The 15,780-nt window shown below is 43.4% G+C and overlaps 1 protein-coding gene and 1 pseudogene across 1 annotated transcript; both read right to left on the minus strand.

Annotated features, from left to right (window-relative positions):
• Window positions 1-5,284: 5,284 nt before the first annotated feature.
• On the minus strand, window positions 5,285-7,054 carry LOC102278294 (non-POU domain-containing octamer-binding protein pseudogene; annotated as a pseudogene).
• A 5,598-nt stretch (window positions 7,055-12,652) lies between these two features.
• LOC106701501 (proline-rich protein 23C) lies at window positions 12,653-13,528 on the minus strand. The gene has a single exon (XM_014482645.2). It carries the CDS (start codon window positions 13,526-13,528, stop codon window positions 12,653-12,655), a length of 876 nt encoding a protein of 291 aa, XP_014338131.2.
• Window positions 13,529-15,780: the final 2,252 nt, after the last annotated feature.

Genomic DNA, 15,780 nt, shown 5'->3' on the forward strand with positions numbered 1-15,780 from the left:
AGAAAAGGGAACCTTCTTACACTGTTGGTGGGAATGCAAACTAGTACAGCCACTATGGAGAACAGTAGGGAGATTCCTTAAAAAACTGGAAATAGAACTGCCATATGACCCAGCAATCCCACTGATGGGCATACACACTGAGGAAACCAGAATTGAAAGAGACACGTGTACCCCAATGTTCATTGCAGCACTGTCTATAATAGCCAGGACATGGAAGCAACCTAGATGTCCATCAACAGACGAATGGATAAGAAAGGTGTGGTACATATACACAATGGAATATTACTCAGCCATTAAAAAGAATACATTTGAATCAGTTCTAATAAGGTGGATGAAACTGGAGCCTATTATACAGAGTGAAGTAAGCCAGAAAGAAAAACAGCAATATAGTATACTAATGCATATATATGGAACTTAGAAGATGGTAACGATGACCCTATATGCAAGATATTCTATCAGTACTCTATACAGCCTTCTACCTGAGCTAAAATCAGTCCAGACAGCAGAAGTTATTGTACTTACTATAGCTTGTCAACCAATCAGACCAGAAATTAAGTATATAGTAGGTATGCTTTTGGTGTAGTATGTGACTATGGGCTGCTTTGGAAACAGATGTAGAGAACAGTCTTTTGGACTCTGTGGGAGAAGGCAAGGGTGGGATGGTTTGAGAGAAAAGCATTGAAATATGTATATTACCATATGTGAAACAGATCACCAGTCCAGGTTCAATGCATGAGACATGGTGCTCAGGGCTGGTGCACTGGGATGACCCAGAGGGATGGGATGGGGAGGGAGGTGGGAGGGGGGTTCAGGATGGGGAACACAGGTACACCCATGGCTTATTCATGTCAATGTATGACAAAACCCACTACAATATTGTAAAGTAATTAGCCTCCAATTAAAATAAATTAATTAAAAAAAAAGAATTTGGGACTTAAAAAAAAAGTTATGTGTCTTTTGTGTTGTGTTTATGTTATGTATATTACCACAATTTTATTTAAAACACATCTGAGGTTATTTCCAAGTCATATGTAATCTGTCAAAAACATGGTCCTGTAAAAACTATAAAAATGGAGAATTGGAGATAAGATTCTTAAATTCATGGGCTTTCCAGTTACCAGTCCACAGGAGGATAAGTAATGTGTCCCCAAGGAAGTGGAAAGTATGGCTTCAAAAGTTCCAGCAGGAGTACAACTGGCCAAGGGACACTTTCTTAAAGTGTTGCTAATGTTTATTTAAGGATACCATTGGTTAACCTCTCTATGAGGTTAAGCCTGGTAAGTATAGTTTTTGAGTAAGAGACAATGCCTTACAGAACTCTTTTATGATAGTTACATGCCTTGGTCACTGGTATGTTCCAAGTTGGAAACACAGTATCAAGTAGCTTTTTAGCAACTGAAAAGACTGTAGATGTTCAACCTGGAAATGATTTACCCGATCCTACAGTAATCAAAACAGTATGGTACTTGCATAAAAACCAGCATATAGACAAAAGGAAGAGAATAGATAATTCAGCAATAAACCCACACATTTATAGTCAACTGATCTTCAACAAGGGTGCAAAGAATACCCGATAGTCTTTTGCCTCATTGATAAAGTTTTATTCCTAAGTATTTTATTCTTTTTGATGTTATTGTAATGAGTTGGGTTTTTTAACAATATTTCCCCACTAATGCTGATTTAATATAGTAACCCATTTGTCTATATCATTATGAGTAGTTTCTTTATAAAATTAGTTATACATATTTGAAATCACTTTGTTCCATCTCTCTTGAGAGCACCACAGATTATTCCAATGAAAGGTACCTGATTTTTTTTTTCATTTTTCCTTTTTAGAGACCAATAGTTAATATGATAGGCTGCTTTGAATTCCTCCAGAGATTTCACAGAAACTTAATTTTGGGTAAGGTACTTGTTTGGCATATTGATCTGCTAAAGTATCTCCCTTAGCTGCCATATTGTTTCTCTCTAGATGGGGTTCAGCCTTTCCTGTAGCTACCTCAAGGAAGTGGAACTTCATCTAAAAGGTCCTTAACTTGTCCACTTTTGAGAGGATACTGGCAGAGGCAAGAAACTCCCTTTGTTTCCAAAGCAGCCCATAGTCACTTACTACACCAAAAGCATACCTGCTATATACTTAATTTCTGGTCTGATTGGTTGACAAGCTATAGTAAGTACAATAACTTCTGCTGTCTGGACTGATTTTACCTCAGGTAGAAGGCTGTATAGAGTACTGATAGAATATCTTGCTTGATAACCTCCAGTTTTAGTTTTCAGGTATGATCCATCAACAGTATTAGGTCAGTATCTCAGGAGGTTGTTGTTGTTCAGTCATTCAGTCGTGTCCTACTCTTTGTGACTCCATGGACTACACAGCATGCCAAGCTTCCCTGTCCTTCACCATCTCCCAGACCTTGCTCAAATTATGTCCATTGAATCGGTGATGCCATCCAACTATCTCACCTCCTGTAATCCCCTTCTCCTCCTGTCTTCAATCTTTCCCAGCATCAGGGTCTTTTTCCGTGAATTAGCTCTTCACATCAGGTGGCCAAAGTATTGGAGCTTCAGCTTCATTATCAGTCCTTCCAATGAATATTCAGGACTGACTTCCTTTAGGATTGACTGGTTTTATCTCTTTGCAGTCCAAGGGACTCCCAAGAGTCTTCTCCAACGCCATAGCTCAAAAGCATCAGTTCTTGGGTGCTCAAACTTCTTTATGGTCCAACTCTCACATCCACACATGACTACTGAAAAAACCATAGCTTTGACTAGAGGAACCTTTGTTGGTAAAGTAATGTCTCTGCTTTTTAATATGCTGTCTAGGTTGGTCATAGCTTTTCTTCCAAGGAGCAAGCATCTTCTAATTTCATGCCTTCAGTCCCCATCTGCAGTGATTTTGCAGCCCAAGAAAATAAAGTTTGTCATTGTTTCCATTGTTGCCCCATCTATTTGCCATGAAGTGATGGGACCAGATGTCATGATCTTCGCTTTTTGAATGTTGAATTTTTAAGCCAGTTTTTTCACTCTTCTCTTTCACCTTCATCAAGAGGCTCTTTAGTCTCAGGAGGAGTCTCTAATAAATCTGAGTGAGGTACAGAGATTTTCCTAACTAAAGTAAGACAACCATGAGGTTCCCCCTTCTTTTGATAGTGCAGGGAGAGTGGCTGGATTAAGAGTGTTGCAGTAAAGAATAGTAATGGGACAGGGTGAGAGTGATAGTATCTCAAAAGATATTAATTGGCTGATTGAAAGTGTCTGCTTTGTCATTAGTAATGTCTGTACTGAGTGAGGAGCCATGAAATCAAAAGAGGAGGCCAGAACTTATTCACCCTGGAGAAGGAAGTGGCAACCCACTCCAGTATTCTTGCCTGGAGAATCCCATGGACGGAGGAGTCTGGTGGTCTAGAGTCCATGGGGTCGCAAAGAGAGAACTTATTCAGCAGAAATATCAACAAATTTGTGTTTGTTTTGGGGTTTTTTATTTTAATTGGAAGATAATTACTTTACAATATTGTGATGGCTTTTGCCATACATTAACATGAGTCAGCCATAGGCACACATATGTTCCCTCCCTCCTGAAACCCCCTCTTACCTCCCTCCCCACCCCATCCCTCCAGATTGTTGCAGAGCACTGGTTTTGGGTGGTAATAGCTATTACTCTATGATAAGTGGGATAAACCTTTCCAACAGGGTCAAGAGTGAGAATATAGTTAGTGACTTTAAGGTTGATTGTTTTCAGAGGTTCAGTTCAGTTCAGGTCAGTTCAGTTGCTCAATCGTGTCCAACTCTTTGCGACCCCATGAATTGCAGCACGCCAGGCCTCCCTGTCCATCACCAACTCCCGGAGTTCACTCAAACTCACGTCCATCAAGTCAGTGATGCTATCCAGCCATCTCATCCTCTGTTGTCCCCTTTTCCTCTTGCCCCCAATCCCTCCCAGCATCAGAGTCTTTTCCAATGAGTCAACTCTTCACATGAGGTGGCCAAGGTACTGGAGTTTCAGCTTTAGCATCATTCCTTCCAAAGAAATCCCAGGGCTGATCTTTAGAATGGACTGGTTGGATCTCCTTGCAGTCCAAGGGACTCTCAAGAGTCTTCTCCAATACCACAGTTCAAAAGCATCAATTCTTCAGCGCTCAGCTTTCTTCACAGTCCAACTCTCACATCCATACATGACCACTGGGAAAACCATAGGTCCTTGACTAGACGGACCTTTGGTGGCAAAGTAATGTCTCTGCTTTTGAATATGCTATCTAGGTTGGTCATAACTTTCCTTCCAAGGAGTAAGCGTCTTCTAATTTCATGGCTGCAGTCACCATCTGCAGTGATTTTGGAGCCCAAAAATAAAGTCTGACACTGTTTCCACTGTTTCCCCATCTATTTCCCATGAAGCGATGGGACCAGATGCCATGATCTTCGTTTTCTGAATGTTGAGCTTTAAGCCAACTTTTTCACTCTCCTCTTTCACTTTCATCAAAAGGCTTTTTAGTTCCTCTTCACTTTCTTTTTTTTTTTAAGGCTTAAAATGTATTTTAATAAGTTCATGTTGCATTATTCATTTCTCAGAAAAACTTCAAAGGTATTAGGGACAAATCAAACATGGTACACCAATAAAAAATGCACAGCATAACTACCTAAGATAGGCAAAGCTAAGAGCTACCGTCTGACACTCAGCATACAGCAACCCTGTTCTCAAGATTGTACTAGGCCTATCAAGAAAGCTGTGAATGGCAACATCACAGACACAAAAGGGCCATTTCTGGGTTGTCCTTACCCAAGAAAAAGATGGAGGCAAGTTTAACACAAGATTTTTTAAAGATACACTAAATGAAAATCTCTAAGAGAAAATGTCTTCCTTGGGACATGAAAGGGTAATATATGGGACATAACAGAACCGTATGTATGTTGTCTGTGACCTCTGTGGACATGTGCCTGAATTCCCACCTGGGAGTGATTGGAACAGTGGGGCCAAGGTCATTGGGGGATGTTTGGTTTTCGTGGTATATGTGGCAGGATCTCTGGGGTGAGACAGTGCACTAAGTCGTGTCCGACTCTTGCGACCCCATGGACTGTAGCCTGCCAGGCTCCTCTGTCTATGGGATTCTCCAGGCAAGAATATTGGAGTGGGTTGCCATTTCCTTCTCCAGGGGATCTTCCCAACCCAGGAATCGAACCCAGGTCTCCAGCACTGCAGGGAGATTCTTTACCGACTGGGGTGGCGGGGGGGGTAAGAACAAGAAAGCAAATAGAACAGGGTGGACAAAGAGTGGAATAATTAAGATTAATGGGGGCTCTAACTGGATCCATTTTGCCATGGCTCCCTGGCCCTCGCAGGCTCTCAACAATCACATGAGATTTTAGGAATGCACCACACAGAATTGATTAGTGAAAGGATATACCACATAGAACTGATTTGTTAAATATCACCCCTCCCTTACCCTCTGCCTCCAACATACTCCCTAGAGTACTACAGGCAGGGAAGACCTAAACTATTGGGAGGAATCCCAAACACTTTTCCAGAGTAGAATTCGGCTAAGTCCAAAAAGGGTCCTTCTTTTAAGGGTTTTGGGAAACTAGACACTGCAATTTTATTAGTATCAGCGACGTTTGTTTGGAGCAAATTCAGCTCCAGGAGCTGCATGGTTGAATGCAGGAGGGGTTCCACCAATTGCCCCAATTCCTTCCATTGTAGCAGCTTGGCCAAAGCGTTCAGTTGTTGGTGGGGTCAATCCCAAGGTTCCATCTGGCATCATAGTGGCTGGTCCTGGAGGAGCTGGGGTACCAGCTGGCACAGGAGCAGGGGGCATGGCACCTCTGTTGTTTATGCCCATAGCACCTCCCATAGCCATCTGACCCATCCGTATCTCTTGCTCTCTCAAATCAGGGAAGGTTCCCTTGAATCCTTCCTGCTGTCGTCGCATCATTTCTTCTTATTGCCGCCGCATCTCTTCCTCACAGCGCCTGCGCTCCTCCTCCTGCCTGAGCTCCAGCTGCTTTCGTTTTTGCACTTCTTGATTGTGCAGCTCTTCCATCCTCCGAAGTTCTTCTTGACGCCTCATCAAATCCTGCCTCATTAGCATGACCTGGTGCTCATGGCGAGCAGCCGCCATCTCCATCTCCAGCTTCTCACGAGCTTCCTTGACGTTTCGGTCCACTTGGTCCTGCTGCTGCTTTTCCATCTCAATAAGTGCCTTCCAGCACATGGCATACTCATACTCAAAGGAGCCAGGCTGTGCAAATCTGGGTGGCTGCTCTCGCTCTTTGTGAAATAGCTGATTCTTTATAACCAGCTTCTCTGGGAGTCCCTCCTCATCATCTAACTGGTCCATGGGCTCCACAGTCACGGGTCGAGGAAATGTGGTTAGCAGGAAGGAGCCTTCACTGCATCTGTCCAGAGCTTTCCGAGCAGCTGGCTTCCCTGAGAATTCAACAATGCCTTTTCCTGAGGGCCTGCCTCGATCATCCACAATGACTACAGCCCTCTCCACCTGGCCGAACACAGAAAAGGCCTCCTCCAGCAGTTCATTGGACACATACTGAGGAAGGTTTCGGACTGTAAGGGATGCACTATGGCAGGCAAAGCGCACACGCAGCTGCTTTCCACGGAGTGGCATGTTGTCCAGTTCTACTTTGGCAATCTCCGCTAGGGTTCGTGTTTCCAAGCGGATAAAGCCAAAGCCCTTGTCCTTATGAATGAAGACTTCGCCTGCCTTCCCATATTTCTCAGTTTCCTCATTTCCTCCTCAGTGATGTCAGGAGGAAGATTGCCCACAAAGAGCCGGCTACGCTGGGTGAAGGTCTTCTCTCCTGGTTTCCTAAAATTCTTCAGGTCAATAGTCAAGCCTTCATTCTGGCTGCTGGCTTGCTGCCCATTTGCAGGCATTGGTGGAGGTGGTGGCTGCTGCTGTTGCTGCTGGTGGTGCTGCTGATGGTGATGTTGATGATGCTTCCTTGGAGTGTGGTTTTGTTTCTCCAAGTTAAAAGTTTTATTGCTCTGCATCTTTGTACCTCTCCACCGACTGTTTTCTGCTCAGAGTAACAGCGAAGCTACACGGCCTTTTTCCCTCTTTACTTTCTGCCATAAGGGTGGTGTCATCTGCATATCTGAGGTTATTGATATTTCTCCTGACAATCTTGATTCCAGCTTGTGCTTCTTCCAGCCCAACGTTTCTCATGATGTACTCTTCATATAAGTTAAATAAGCAGGGTGACAGTATACAGCCTTGCTGTACTCCTTTTCCTATTTGGAACCAGTCTGTTGTTCCATGTCCAGTTCTAACTGTTGCTTCCTGACCTGCATATAGGTTTCTCAAGAGGCAGGTCAGGTGGTCTGTCAGGTGGTCTTCCCATCTCTTTCAGAGGTTAGGGAAGCAGTTAAACACTAAGCTAACCACTTTAGTGATGTATGCAACTTGTCTCCAACAGACTTCTAACAAAATCTTCATTTTTTACATCAAGCAGGTTCTTCTTTCCTTTAGATCTTGAGGATATCAAACTTTTAAAAAATGTATATTCTTTTTTGAAGTTAACTTCTCAAATGGTTTTTCTTCCTTACCTTCTAAAAGTAATATATTTTTAGGACAATTTTATGTTACTGAAAATTGAGCAAATGGCACACAGTTCCCTATACCCCACCTCTCCCAAACACAGTTTCCCTATTACTATATCCTGGGGCAAGTCAATGAAAATCTTTGAACAGGTTTCGTTGTTCTTTGAACAAAGTAGATTATCTATACAGTGTATAGGACTAAATCACAAGGGAAAGTTAGATCTTTTAAATCATGAATGAGACCAGGGAAAAATAGGAGTGGGCTCCAGTGTACTCCAGGGGCATGACTGTCCAGGTATGTTATTATCCTCTCCAAGCGAAAGCAAAATCATATTGACTGTCTTGGTCTAGAGGCACATTGGAAAAAAGGCAAAGCAAAGACTCAATAGAATTGAAGCAAGTGGCTTCAGGTAGAAGTGATAAGAGGATTGTATTTGGGTTAATTTTTGTCAGCTAGTAAGGTATACATATTTTGTTGATGGCCTTAAGATCTTGAACAAATAAAAATCCTTGTCTGTTTGCCTTCACTTCCTGGTGGATGAGAATGTTACAAAGGCAATGTATGGGAAGACCTTTTATATAAGGCATTCAACTCTACGTTTGAGCTCTTCCTTTTGGTGTCAAGGGATATTGGGGGAAGTTTGGTAATGACTTGGTAGAATGTACCTAAATTTTAATAGGTTGAAAGTGAAAGTGTTAGTTGCTCAGTCCTGTCTGACTCTTGGTGACCCCATGGACTGTAGCCAGCCAGGCTTCTCTGTCCAAGGAATTCTCCAGGCAAGAATACAGGAGTGGGTCGCCATTCCCTTCTCCAGAGGATCTTCCTCACTGAAGGATCAAACCCAAGTCTCCTGCACTGCAGGCAACTTCTTTACTGTGTTCTGCTTCCACTATTTTACCTGTTTTTCCTTTTTCTCATTTTTTCTATGTCAGTGAAATTTCTAGCTCATAAAGGGTCAGATATGGTGTCGAGAAATTTATCTGGGGTATTTACCAATGAGAGAGTTCAGGAGAACAAGCAGAAGCTATTTAATCAGAAGTTGTTATATAGCAAAAGAGTCAGCCCCATCACTTGCATTTGAGAGCTGATAGGCAGGTAAAGGAGTGAGAGATGTTTATGGTGGAAAAAAAGGAGAACTTCAGATATGTTTGAACAGAGGTTGTTGGCAGGGGAAAGCCAGAGGCAGGCTAACTAGAAGGAGGGAATCTATGTAATTGATTTGATTTTGTGAACTCTGTAGCCTTAAGTATAATATATCTGACTTTCTTAGAATTGTCCTGAGTTAGGAGGGATGAAAATTAGGGAAGCTGGCGGTTATTGACCAAGTTCTGATTACTGGGGCCAGTTACCATAGAGGTTACAGTTTTGTTTCTGGGCTGCTTGCTGCAAAATTTGTGGGTCAGAATTCTGTTGTCATAAGTTGTCTGGTCATTGTTAGCTTGTATATTCAGTCTCTCAGATCCTATGATCCCCAGGGCTACCAAGTTTCTAGCTGCTTAATGACATCTCCTGTTAGCCAACCATGGCCCACTGAACTCAATGATGCTGATGCCTCCCCAGTACATTTCTTTTGCTTAGTTACACAGTGTCCCTCTAGGCCCTGCCACACTCCCACTAGCTGACACATTATTTAGCTTTAGGTAGTATATCCAATGTATCATCCCCATTACTCTGAACCTTTTGATCCTCTGTTGTATTATATTATACTTAACTTCAGTTATTGTCTAATGGCAAAGAGAGAAGATGGGGTAAATCTTGAAGTTGGTGCACTTTGCCTTGCCAGGCAGAGGCTTCTGCATCATCTTAGAGCAAGGTAGATGTGTAAGTTTTCATAGAGAGTGGTGGGCCACTTCTGTGGGCCAAGAGGATTAAAAAAGATCTGGGGATTCGTTATTCATATCTATCTATCCAGTTGTCTCCATCTGATGTTTCAGGGCTCAATAAATCTGTGATCTCACTATTATAGATGAATGAATACAGAAGATGAGGGGACAGCCTGATGGGCTACAGTCCATGGGGTAGCAAAGAGTTGGACATGACTGAGCGACTAAACACACACAGTACAGGGGACTTACCTGGTGGTCTAGTGGTTAAGAATCTGCCTTGCAGTACAAGGTATATGGGTTTGATCTCTGATTAGGGCACTAAGATCCCACATGTTGTGGTGCAACTAAGCCCCTGACCCACAACTACTGAGTCCATGTGCTCCAGAGACGGCCCACCACAACTACTGAGCCTGGGCGCCACAGCTGGAGAGTCCACGCGCTGCAAGGAAAGATCCCACACAACACAATGAAGGTGTCATGTGCTGCAACTAAGACCCAACGCAGACAAATCAATAAATGTATAGGTTTAAAAGGGAAAAAAAAAGATGTGAAGAATATTACTCAGTCATAAAGAGAGTGAAGTTCTGCCATTTTCAACAATGTGCATGGACCCACAGTGTATTCTGCTTAATGCAATTAGTCAGACAGAGAAAGATATATACTCTCTATGTTATCATTCATATGTGGAAACTAAAAAATAAAACAAATGCATAAAATAAAACAAAAATAGACTCACAGATAATGAGAACAAAGAAGTGGCTAACAGTGGGAAAGAGAAGGAAGGGATAAGACAGGGTATAAGGTTAAGAGATTAAACACTACACTATATAAAGTAGATAAGAAACAAGGACATATTACATAAGAAAACATGCTCATTATTTAGTAATAACTTTAAACTGAATATAATCCATAAAAGTATTGAACTATTTTTGTATACCTGAAACTAATATAAAATTATATATAACCATATTTCAAAAGAAGAGAAAGGGATAATCCTATTAACTATATCGGTCACCCTGGATTTGAAGTAATGGTCATTACTTCAATAACCAATAAAGAAGATTAAGGAAAAATTCGATGTAAAAGGCTTAGTAAAAGAAAAAGAGACAATACTCTCATTATTTGGAGATATTATCCTTATCAGTCAAGCAAGAGAATCCACAGAGAAGTGATTACTATAATTAATATTGCTGGATATCAGACCAATATAAGAACAAATTATTTCTATAAGCTAGTAACAATGTACAAACTATATTGACTCATAAAAGTATAAAAACAAAAAATCTTTAGTATTATAAATTTTCTATGATAAGAGAATTATATTAAAAACATATAAGAAGAAAAGGATGGAAATAGTAAGTTCTTTTGGAAAATGATGGTGATTTACTCTCTAAGTCGTGTCCAACTCTTGTGACCCCATGGACTGTAGCCCGCCAGGCTCCTCTGTCCATGGGATTTTCCAGGCAAGAATACTGGAGTGGGTTGCCATTTCCTTCTCCAGGGGATCTTCTGGACCCAAGAATCAAACCAGGATCTCCTGCATTGCAGGTGGATTCTTCACCGACTAAGCTATGAGAGGAGTCCATTTTTTGAAAATACTCCCACAAAAACAGCAATAGAGTTAATTTGCCAACCTAGTCATTCAAAAAAAGAGCCCAGAATCATTGTTCCCCATTCTGGCTTGTATCCAATTACATTTGTCCCATAGAACCAGTAGTGAGATCCCCACACAGGCCATCCAGAAAAGGTAAAACAGGGTAGAGGGTTGTCACATTATTAATTTAGATGGACACTAGGACCAAAACCTGTAAACAAAAGAAATTTATAAACTACTCTATTGACAGGAAAAGAAGTGAAAGGGGCGATGGTAGGATGCTTGAGAAAGATGGCTTTTAATATTTACTAGAAAAGTGCTGTGGTTTAGCTTTGAAGAAAGCTGGGGGATAGAACTGCTTGAGTGTCCACCCTAGAGAAAACCTAAGCAACAGTAAGGCTGCCTGAAACAAGGCTACATTTGAAGATGCCTTTTTTTTTGCCCAGTGAGCTCCTTTCAGGTGTTTAGGCAACCACTGGTCAAAATTAGACAGTGCACATTCTCTGCAGCATTTATTCTTTGTAGATTTTTTTATGATGGCCACTCTGACTGGTGTGAGGTGGTATTTTGTTGTAGTTTTTATCTGCATTTCTCTAATAATGAGTAATATGAAGCATCTTTTCATGTGTTTATTGGCCATTTGTATGTCTTCTTTGGAAAAATGTCTCTGTAGGTCTTCTGCCCATTTTGGATTGGGGTTGTTTGTTTTTTCTGATACTGAGCTGTATGAACTGCTTATATATTTTGGAGATTAATCCTTTTTCTATGCTTCATTGGCAATTATTTTATCCCATTCTGAGGGTTATCTTCTCATCTTGTTTATAGTTTCCTTTGCTGTGCAAAAGCTTTTATGTCTTATTAGGTCCCTAGTATTTATTTTTGTTTTTATTCCCACTACATAGAACCCTCCTGTACTTTGGTGGGAATGTAAACTGATACAGCCACTATGGAAAACACTGTGTATATTCCTTAAAAAACTAGGAATAAATCTACCACATGACCCAACTATCCCACTACTGGGCATATACACTGAGAAGACCACAATTCTAAAAGTCACTGTACCCCAGTGTTCACTGCAGCAAAATTTACAATAGCCAGGACATGGAAACAACCCATCTAGGTCCATCAACAGATGCATGGATAAAGACGTGGTATATTATACAATGGAATATGACTCAGCCGTAAAAAAGTAATAGATTTGAGTCAATTGCACTGAGGTGGATGAACCTAGAGCCCCTTACACAAAGTGAAGTAAGTCAGAAAGGGAAAAACAAGTATCCTATACTAACACATATATATGGAATCTAGAAAAATGGCAATGATTAACCTAAAGAATGGACTTGTGATCACAGTGGGGAAAGGTGAGGGTGGGACGAATTGAGAAGGTAGCATTGACACATATATGCTATCATGTATAAAATAGATAAATAGTGGGAAGTTGCTAAATAACACAGTGAGCACAGCCTGGTGAACTAGAGGGGTGGATGAGGGGAGAAAAGGGAGGCTCAGGTAGGAAGGCATGTTTATAAATATATATAAATTGTAACTGATTCACATTGTTGTATAGCAGAAACCAACACAAAATTATAAAACAATTTTCCACCAATTAAAAAATAAATTTAAAAAAATTTTTTAAGAAAAATCTGCAGCCTGTATCCAAAAAGGATCTGTTCATGTGATTCTTACAGTGTGTTCAATATATACACAATCAACATCGGAAGATTCTGTCCTGGTGCCGGCTCAGGTGTCCAGGAATTGTGGGAGGCAGTGGATTCAGGGAACAGGCATCTCCGGGCCTTGCAAGGAGGACCAGGAGGGCGACAGGGGCGCGCCTGGGGACCTGGACTCGGAGAAGGAGGTAGAGGTTGGAGTGGTGAGTCAGGAAAGGGCTCCGGAAGGTGCAAGTCCAGGTTGTCGTCGTGCTGAGGAGAGCCTCTCTCTGGACTAGGATTGGAGGCCCGAGGGGAGAGCTCTGAGACTAGGTCGAACAGGTCAAAGTGAGTCAAACTTCCAGCAGAAGAGCGGAGCCCAGCGACTGGGACTGAGGCAGCATCCATCCCGCCCAGCAGGAAGTCAGCGTCAGCATTCGCGTCCTCCCTGCTGGCCTCTCCCTGGCAGGCGATCTCTGGGACAGCGGCACAGGAGAGTCCCGGCTCCAGGGCCACGTACTCCCCGGGAGCGCTCAGGACAGCGCCCGGTTCTAGGCCCTGCCCCCACGGCCCTTCCACACCCGAGCCCAGGAGGGCCTCGGGGACCAGCATGAGGATGCGACCTCTGAAACACACTTGCCACACAGACGTTGGCTCGGGCTCCAGCAGCAGTTCGACGTCGTCCAGGAGCACGTGCAGAGCACATCCCGCCGGCAGGACAGCCATGAAGATGAGGGTGCCCGCTGTCGGGAACCAGGTCAAGTTATCCAGGCTGGGCGCCGCCTCAGGCTCGGACTTGGGGAGCGCGGGCTCCTCGGTTCGGCGGCGCTTGGCAGGGCCGGGTCCTCCGTCCTGCGGTTCCCACGTGTCCTCAGGGTAGGCGGTGGGGCTGCGCGGTCGGCAGCCCATCATGTGAATGTCGCCGCGGGCCTGGGACCTGGCAGAAGGCGACAGAGGGCTTGTGCAGGCAGTGACAGGTCGGCTTGACAGGTGAGGCCGACGAGGGGCGGTGGGGCGCAGGAACGCAGGACGAGTCTTCGGAACTCTGGGGTTGCCTCTGGGGAGTCACTCAGTCGTGGCTTCTAGGGAAGCTGCTGAGTTCAGTCCTGCGAGTCTGAAGCTTCAGCTCCTCACGTGGACGGGTTTGCACAGGAGTGGGCCAAAGGTGCCGTGAGTGAAGCGGGCGGAACCAGAGTCGCAAAGCAGCTTCACGCTAAGCAACCTCACGCTAAGCAACCTCACGCTAAGCAACCTCACGCTAAGCAACCTCACGCTAAGCAACCTCACGCTAAGCAACCTCACGCTAAGCAACCTCACGCTAAGCCCCGCCCCTTCCTAGGCTCCGCCTACAGAAATGGAGTAGTCTGGGAAGCCCTAGAGTCCTGACCCTGGTGGGTAGTTCAGTGTAGATGCTTTTATAGGCCTGAAGGGGGCGGAGCAATCGTGCCACTCCTGGGTGAAGTCTTTGGCTTTCCTCTTGTTGACCTCAGATGAGGAAAACCTTAACCGGAAAACCGATTACATTTGAAGTCTCACCATTGGAACGCTGCACCAGGACCCTGAAATGTAGTTCCTTCATCCCCTGAGACGTCGCCCTGGTAGTGACCTCTTATCTTCTTTTGGTCCGATAGTGAGGTAAGGTTTTGGATGACATCCTTAAGTCTACGCCTGTGTTCTCAATGACTGCCAGATCCTTGCAGCGGTATTGAAAGGGAAAGCGATGTTAGAATTGAGTGTCTTATTAGCAAGTGCTGCACGATCAACTCATGTATATATCAGTTTAGCAAGATGGTCATTGTTATACTTCCATCACTTATCCAAGAGTTTATTGTATTGAATTTGACCTACACTACACACCGAACTAAAAAGCCTCTTGATGAAAGTGAAAGAGGAGAGTGAAAAAGTTGGCTTAAAGCTCAACATTCAGAAAACAAAGATCATGGCACCCCATCACTTCAGGGGAAATAGATGGGGAAACAGTGGAAACAGTGTCAGACTTTATTTTTTGGGCTCCAAAATCACGGCAGATGGTGATTGCGGCCATGAAATGAAAAGACGCTTACTCCTTGGAAGGAAAGTTATGACCAACCTAGATAGCATATTCAAAAGCAGAGACATTACTTTGCCAACAAAGGTCCGTGTAGTCAAGGCTATGGTTTTTCCAGTGGTCGTGTATGGATGTGAGAGTTGGACTGTGAAGAAAGCTGAGCACCGAAGAATTGATGCTTTTGAACTGTGGTATTGGAGAAGACTCTTGAGAGTCCCTTGGACTGCAAGGAGATGCAACCAGTCCATTCTAAAGGAGATCAGTCCTGGGTATTCTTTGGAAGGAATGATACTAAAGCTGAAACTCCAGTACTTTGTACACCTCATGTGAAGAGTTGACTCATTGGAAAAGACTCTGATGCTGGGAGGGATTGGGGGCAGGAGGAGAAGGGGATGACAAAGGATGAGATGGCTGGATGGCATCACCGACTCCATGGACATGAGTTTGAGTGAACTCCGGGAGTTGGTGATGGACAGGGAGGCCGGGTGTGCTGCAATTCATGGGGTCTCAAAGAGTCGGACACGACTGAGCGACTGAACTGAACTGACACTCAGAGGTGTATCTGTTGCAGCTCAATTGTCATGCCAAAGGAAGAACCAATTGGCCAGGATCCCGGAAGTAGCAGAGGATCCTTTGACCCATCAGGCTCCCCTCCAGGTGATGCAGGCAGCAGCGCCTTTAATCTGGGTGTCACTTTAAAGGCGCACCTATGCTACAGATCCTGGTGGCCAAGGGAAGGTGTGGATCCACAACTTATCCAGAGTTAATAGAAGAAAACAAATCAATAATTACTTTGGAACACTACTACTACTACTATAGAGAATTCTTTCATATAGTTTCAGAAGAAGGTAAAATACTTCCCTTTGTGTCCTTTTACCACATGATTGCTCACTTTGTCCCTTTTTACAAAATAGCTTATATGGTCTCATTTTTAGGGCCACATAATATTCCTTCATACAGAATCCTGTTAAAATCAGGCTTCCTTTGATGGACATTCAAGCTAGTGATCTTTGAATTGGCAGACACTGCCCTTCTCTAGCCAGTTAGTGTAAAATGCAGATTCTATGCCACATCCCAGAACCACTGATCAGACTTCCGAGAGCCATGGGCATAG

This window comes from Bos mutus, chromosome 1 (genome assembly GCF_027580195.1).
Source record: "Bos mutus isolate GX-2022 chromosome 1, NWIPB_WYAK_1.1, whole genome shotgun sequence".
Taxonomy (NCBI): Eukaryota; Metazoa; Chordata; class Mammalia; order Artiodactyla; family Bovidae; genus Bos; species Bos mutus.